The sequence below is a fragment of the Macadamia integrifolia genome, chromosome 7 (genome assembly GCF_013358625.1).
Source record: "Macadamia integrifolia cultivar HAES 741 chromosome 7, SCU_Mint_v3, whole genome shotgun sequence".
Lineage (NCBI taxonomy): Eukaryota > Viridiplantae > Streptophyta > Magnoliopsida > Proteales > Proteaceae > Macadamia > Macadamia integrifolia.
The window spans coordinates 25,872,149-25,879,910 of NC_056563.1; the positions used below are offsets into that span (position 1 = coordinate 25,872,149).

Consider the following 7,762-nt stretch of genomic DNA (forward strand, 5'->3'; position numbering starts at 1 on the left):
ATGTACTAATAGTCAACCAATCAACATAATCAAACATCTTACCTTAAGTGTGTATGATCACAACCAAAATTTAACTCCTTAGTTAGATACTGGTACATAATCCGTTAACAAGTGAAAATTCCAAATTACTCCTGAACTTTGGTTATGAGTATTACACATATTGTCTAAACTTAGGCACTGTTTGATAGTGTTCTATTTATGCCGTTTTTGCTTTTTCTTGTTCCCAAAAATGGAGAAAAAGCCTAAAAAGTGTTTAATAAAGTTGTTCTGTTTCACCTGTTTCTAGAAACATAAATCAAAATTTATTTCTATTTACAATTCTAGAAACGAATTTGACGAAACGAGTCCGACTTGCTTCGTCATTTCTAAAAACAAATTTGAGAGAGAGAAAAAGGTTGTTGTACCCTATAAATCTCTCAACTATATAAAACTAAAAAGAGGCAACCGAATCCTCTCTCCCTTTTGGGCATTTGATGGTACTATTGGGATTTTTAGTGACATTAGATTTGCAAAAAAATGTTTCGAGAAACATGTTTATCAAACATCAAAAATCCATTTTTGTTTCCGGAAATGTGAAAAGCCGTTTTTGCTGTTTCTAGACACAGAAACGTTATCAAACGGTGCCTTAAGTTGTTTCTATGGAGATTTTGTGTTAATGCTATTGCGGTTAACCTCCAATTTCATATCAAATCCTTATCTGTGACTACGTTGTGTCTTCTATGTCACTTAGAAGATGAACTGGTAGTGCATGCTCTATTCATATGTGATTTTGCGTCTTCATGTTAGAGGGCGTCGCCATTTAGAATGGACACAGCTTTGTTCCATGGTGCTAGTTTTAAACATTGGTGGAGCTCCTATTGAATAAATTTAAAAAGATCCCAGATGAGCATGACTGTCACATACAATGATCCTCCCTCCTTTGGCAAATTTGAAAACACATAACAAGGTAGTATTTCATCTTGAACATTTTGACCTGATTGCTTTTATGATAGCAGTTCACTTTTTGAACTAGCCTATTTCCAATTAAAACTGGGTTGGGTGTAGGTACATCTAGAATTGGCTTGGAACATTGGGAGGTCTATAACTTGGGCTTCGTATAGCAGAATCAGATGATTTAGAAGCCATTTATTCACATATTTCATATATTTCTCTTTGGTATGAAAATTAGGGACAATACTAATTAGCTCATTTCCATATCAAATTAGGGTATGAAAAAATAATTCTTCATTAGACATACTAGCATAATTTTGAGACAAGTAATTATTAAGTTTGTCTCGAATTCTTGACCCATTTTGAAGATTGACCCGCTCCGACATATTTTGGTGGTGACCCGAATGAGAAGTTTTCTGAGATCTGTAATGGAAGTAGAGGGGTTGAGCCGATAGGCCCAAGCCCGGAGCCCATCACTGATCTCGTATGGGGGTGCGGGGGCATGCAGTATGGTTCGACCGAATCTACCGCTACTCGATGGGTCGACCCGTGACTTGGAGTCTATATAATGTACTGTTGTCTTGTTGAAAAAGTCATTGTATTTTGGGAGTTTTCCGAGCTAGGGTTTCAGGGCGAGTTTTCTCGCCGCTGCTTGGGTGTAATCTCTCTTCTGCATAGTGAAACATCTTCTTCTTCGCCCGAGGACATAGCACACCACCCTGGTGTGTGAACCTCGTTAAATCTCCGTGTCGTACTGATCTATTGTCTCTTTCTTTTTCGTATTTTTTAGTGTTTGATTTAACAGTAACTATTGTTCATAATATTTCTCCTTCCAGAGGAATTTTGGTAATTTTACAATGGCGATTTGTGAATACGTTTAGACACATCAACAAAGTCTCAGATCCACAAATATAAAGTCATCACAATTCAATGTCGATTACTCATAGGTTAAAACTAAAGGTCAGAATATATCAAGTATTATGGATGATGTGATAAACAGGTGTAAAACTACTTGGTTTACTGCTGCTTGTAATGGTAGAAATCAGACTTTGGCAAATAATTGGGGGCTGAATGTTACATGGAAAAGCAAGATCCCAATATCTTGCTCTTGGGTATTACCTCCAGGTCAAATGTATGCTTTATATTGTGATGGCTCTCTCACTCAGGATAGGGCTGACTATGGTGGTATTATTAGGGAGAAAAGTGGACAACTGATTCTAGCTTATGCTGGAAAGGGGATGACGAAATCAGTTTTATGTATGGATCTTATAGCAACCTCAAAGGGGGTAAGATTATGCAAGGATCTCGATATTCTGCATATATCTATCAGATCAGACTCAAAATTAACTGTGGATATCATAAATGGAATTGTAGAAGGGCCTTGGGAAATTCAAACTCTTAAAAGTAAAATTCTACATTTGCTTATGGAGTTTGAAAGGAAAGAGATTATACATGTATGGAGGGAGGTTAACAGTCCAGCTGATTTTGTGGCCACATATGATACAGGAGAGGATGGCATCACACTTTGGCTAGAGGACTTCCCCCAAGATTTACAAAGTCTTGTGGATATGGATGCTAGGCATACTGTCTATTTTAGGAAGTAATGGTTATGTATTTGGTGGCCTTGAATTCATTTGTGGGGCTTGTCCTGCTTGGTAAGGGATCTCTTTACTCTTCCTTAGGTCTGTCTAAAGGGAGTATATAAGATTTCCTCTTTTTGTAAATTCTTATTTTTTCCTCAATATACAAAGTTACTTATCAAAAAAAAAAAAAAAAAAAAAAGACGACTACTCATAGGTGACAAAATGAACGAGGTGTGTATAAACAACGGGTGACAAAATGAAGTGCCTATAGATATATGATAAAATATTAGGCTATAAAATTTTATACTTGGTTAATCCAAAACATGTTTTTCCTTCCAACTTGGGGATATCCAAATCATATGTCTATATGGCTCATTGAGAGAGGGCAGTTTAGGAAGCCGGCTGTGCTTTTTTCAATATATTTTTTGTTTAAATTTTGTCGACATTTCTCCCAAGGAAATAAAAGTTACCAAATATCTACCAAACAATGTTTTTGCTTGGGCGACTGCATTCTAATCATTTCTCAAAGTCAAGAAAGACCAAAACATGAAAAATAAATAAGGGAGAAAGTTTTCCTCCACTGCACAAGAAACATCATCACACCATTTTAAGATTCACAAATCTCTATAGGATTTTTAGTATGTTCCAAAATACTCTCAAGATCAAAGGTTTCATAATATTAAATATCGAACTAAATTGACCCTATATCAGATAGATTTGCCCTTGATTTCATTTAAAATCGATCCGTATCAATCCACAAATACTGATATCAATACCAATATCTCAAACCATGCTCCCAATACCCTCCCTCGCAGTCTCGCACATCTGAAGCTTCGTGGTCAAGGGGTTCCCTTTCTTGGGTTATGGAAAAGTCAGCCCGGAAATAAGGATAAAGAGTACGCAGAATTCAAAAAAGGAATTAGAATAAATGGAAAATCCAAGTTGGCCAGGTAAGTACAAGTAAAGGTTTATCTGAAATTATCGTTCACGCGCCATTGACCGTTCACGCGCTTAGTTGGTCAATGGCGTTGTCCTGTATATTTGACTTTAAACTGTCGGTTGTATCTTCACAGTTCCACCTTCGAACATTCCCCGAAGCTGCTATAGTCTTCTCTCTCTCTCTCTCTCTCTCTCTCTCTCTCTTGTTGTTTAAAAGGACCTTCTTCTTCCTGCTAATGTATCAACAGCTAGAAGCTCTCCATCCACGGCTATCCATGGCGGCTTTTGGGATTCAAAGGCAGATGCTTGAGGTCACAGGTCTGTATCATGGCAACCCATGGATCTATATATATCCTAACTTAAGTATCCATTAATGGATTATTCCATTTATATATATATATATATATATATTAGCTAAAAGATTATCCCATATATACTTGCATGGAATAACCATGATATTCCTATTAATTTATTTCAACCCTCTCAATTCAATGTGTCTATATATGGTTGTTGCAGTTGTTAGATGTATCAGGTTAAAAGACACAGAATGGAGGATATCAAGGCAAGACCCATACGTCTGCATTGAGTATGGTAGCACCAAGTTCAGGACAAGTACCTGCACAGGTAGTACTTACCCCTTCAATCATATACTGATTTATTGAGACCCATTAATGAATCTATTAATGATTTGTATATAATTAATATATAGATGGAGGAACAAACCCTGTTTACGAGGAGAAGTTTATGTTTAATCTCATTGAAGGGCTTCGAGAGCTAAATATCAATGTCTGGAATAGCAACACCTTAAGCAGTGACGACTTCATCGGTCGCGGAAAGTAATCAATGAATTGTTTCTTCATTCCTTCATCTAGCTTGAAATATTATTCGATTATTCTCAGGGATTTAATGATAGATGAAGCTGTTTGATTAATTTTGTAGGGTTCAATTGCAGAAGGTTCTTTCTCAGGGATTTGATGATACTTCATGGACAATAGTTGATAGAAAAGAGAGGTAATTTCATTAAAAAAAAAAAAATAGTAATTTAGAAAGAAACTTTTGTAATTATTATCCCATTGTATTATAATCATATGAAGTAATGATTACAAATGTTTCATGAAACCAAAAGTAGTTACAATGATTAATAATTAGATTGAAGAAGGGTTTTCAAATTAATCATTGTCCTCCTCAACTGCAGATTTTCAGGAGAAGTCCAACTAATGTTGCAGTACACCCATGCCTCCGAGGTACCTTCCATTATTTTTTTTTTTTTTTTTGGGGGTGAGGTGGAGAGGGACATGTCAAAACAAAGTGTTAAATGAAGTGAGATAGTTTATGAAATACCACTCCCAGACCAACCTAAACTTTTGAGGGATCAGCTGGAGATATATATCATAAAACACATCCGAAACTTTAGGTGACTATACCTCTATAACTTCCAACACCTCATTGCAAAACTCGAAAGAAGTATTAGGTTAATTGGACATTAATGAATACCATCAACATTTCAACACGAAGGCTAAAAGGGGTTGATAGGAATGGAAGGAATACCAATAATATCCTACTAAGTGGAAGACCAGTTGTAGAAGCTTAAGTTTGGTGGAATGGGTCATAAAAAATCTCCTACTCCATGCTGCAACCATCTGCCTCTTGGCAAGAGCCACCAAGCAAATTGCAATCACGGTATTATGACCTTGCCACTCTATATATACATTGTAGACACTAGAGGATGTAAGTTTGGCCATGTGAACTTGAGCCCGCCCTAAGCTCAGGCAAGGCTAAGGCTAAGGCTAGAATTTTTAGGCTTGAGGCTAGCCTAAGCTGGGCTTGGGCTGAAGCATCAATTTGAGCCTAGCCTGATTTTATATAACTATATATTAATTATTACATGTTATATTTAAGACATTGGACTTTTAATCAAGAATATTTTTAAGAATGATTGATGTTGATGATATCCTTTTTTTACTTTTTGTGTGTGTGTATATAAGTGCAAAAATAACAAAAAAGAGGGTTCAAATCAGGGTCAATTGGGGTCAACCTAGATCAACCTTACTAGATTTGGGTCGATTAGGGCTGGGATTGAATGGGCTGAGTTTAATAGGGTTGGGCCTGAGATGAGATATCTCAACCTCACCTCGAGGCCAGGTTGGGGTTGGGCTGAGTTAAGAAGACTGAGGCTTGTTTGTATACCTCTTGACCAATTCAAAGCTTGGTTTTCCGAGTTAAGAAGACTCAGGCTTGTATGCCTCTTGATCAATTCAAAGCTTGGTTTTCCAAATTAAGAAGACTGAGGCTTGTTTGTATACCTCTTGACCAATTCAAAGCTTGGTTTTCCAACAATGGTTTTAAATAAGGAGAACCTCAATGCGATCACTAGCAATTGTATAAGGAGGTTATCAAGAATCACAATTGTTCATGATTTAGATTAATGTCATGTGCCACATTAGTAAACATGGGTGGATCTATATGATGGAGGACATCTCACATCCAATTATTGAAACTATGATTTTATGTGTCTGGTAATTGCAGAGATCAATGGCAAGCAAAGGCTATTCTTTTACCCCGGGGCCACCACCACCAGGGACAACCACTATTTACCCTTACCTGATGCCCACAACCTATTGTCCTGCTCCAACACCTTACCCTTCGTCATATCCCCCTAATGGTATAGCAGCTCATTCATCCTCCACATATCACCCAACTACACTACAAGCAGCCTATCCACCACAGCCGTATCCACCACCCACACAAACATACCCACCTCCCACTCAAACATACCCACCACAGCCATATCCACCACCCAAACAAACATACCCACCACCCAATCAAACATACCCACCACCCACACTAATATACCCACCACCTCCACCAGGCTATCAACCGGGTACTTCTCTTAGAGCTTTTTCATGCATTTTTACTGAACTGACTGTAAGACTGCATATCTGTAGTTTCTAATCAGCTACTATGTGCTCACCTTGCAGTGCCACGTCCAGTGATCTATCAACCATTGCCATACTGGGATAGAGCTTCCCCTGTTTCCAAGTGAGGAGCACCATTATAGACATTTGGTGCACCATTTTTATTACCATTAGTTTATTACAATATTTTTTTTTATTATTATTTTTTTTTTACAAATGATATATTACATTTAAATTTTGCTTCATGTAAATTTTTTTAATATTAATTCAATGAATATTTTCTCTTTCTGGCTTTTATATGGAATCAAACAGAGTCTTGGGAAAAAACACAATGGTCACAAAGTAATGGTGAATTGCAGAAAATTTGATAGGACACAATAAATTCTCATTTTGGTAATCTTTGATATTGCAGTGGATCTATGTAGAGGACTCTAAACATTCTCATTAGAAGTTTCAATTCAATAAGAGAATGCCTAACAATAGAGGTTAGGAACATATCATAACCTCCCTAACATATAGTAAGCACCAATAGAGATTATAAGCATTTACTATATGGGTGTGATACTCTAGTGAATTTATTTATCCACTCAATGAACTTCTAATGGGGTTTTCATTTGAGCCATTGTAACATCAAACAGAGTTGGATCAATTATACGTGTTAGTTGATTGCTGCTATCTCATGACTATTTTGATTTGATTTTATTATTTTTTTTAAGAGTTCTTTTGAGTATAATATCCCACATTGGAGGATAGCATTGCCATTAATCTTAGGGTGTCAATCAGTTGGGCCAGATCGGGCTGATTTTAGTTGAGCCTAATCAGGTTTGCCCACTTTTGGACCTCGCATTGTTATTGGTCCGTTTAACTAATCGGACCTCATAGACTAGGCATGGTCCCATTTATAAACGGTCGATCAGGTACCAGTCTTTAATCGTGTTAAACAAGCTAATGAGACATTTATCTCTAAAGAGTAGGGGTGTCAATTACAAGCTTGGACCAGTAGACCCGATCAAGCCAAACCATTTAAAACTCGGATCGGCCCTGCCCAATAAATAAATGCCCGACACGTTTGTTAGTAGGTAGTTCTCAGTGCAAGGGTGCTATTCGACCGGTGTCCAATTGGGACCAACTGATAAATAGCTGACTCAGCCCGATATGTTTAAGGCCCATTTATAACCTGCTTAGAACCCATTTACTAAATCCAACACATTTGAAGACTATTACAAGCCCTGATTATAGCTCGCTTAGAGCCTGATAATTGGCTGTTTAGAAATTAATGTGTCATTAGCCCGTTGAAAGCCCGACTAAGGCCCGTTTAGCCCTCTTATTGGTAGCCCGATTAAAAATCAGTACCTGATCGATCTTTCATAAATGGAACCCTACCCAGCATACGGG

The 7,762-nt window shown here is 37.3% G+C and overlaps 2 protein-coding genes across 2 annotated transcripts; both read left to right on the forward strand.

The window, feature by feature from the left end:
- Positions 1-1,910: 1,910 nt before the first annotated feature.
- LOC122084853 lies at positions 1,911-2,534 on the forward strand. Its single transcript, XM_042653278.1, has one exon. The coding sequence runs from the start codon at positions 1,911-1,913 to the stop codon at positions 2,532-2,534; it is 624 nt and encodes a 207-aa protein (XP_042509212.1).
- A 1,154-nt stretch (positions 2,535-3,688) lies between these two features.
- On the forward strand, positions 3,689-6,642 carry LOC122084854 (pollen-specific leucine-rich repeat extensin-like protein 4). Its single transcript, XM_042653279.1, has 6 exons — positions 3,689-3,770; positions 3,969-4,076; positions 4,162-4,288; positions 4,392-4,463; positions 4,648-4,696; positions 5,979-6,642. The coding sequence occupies exons 1-6, from the start codon at positions 3,689-3,691 to the stop codon at positions 6,402-6,404; spliced, it is 864 nt and encodes a 287-aa protein (XP_042509213.1). The 3' UTR covers positions 6,405-6,642.
- The last annotated feature ends 1,120 nt before the right edge of the window (positions 6,643-7,762 follow it).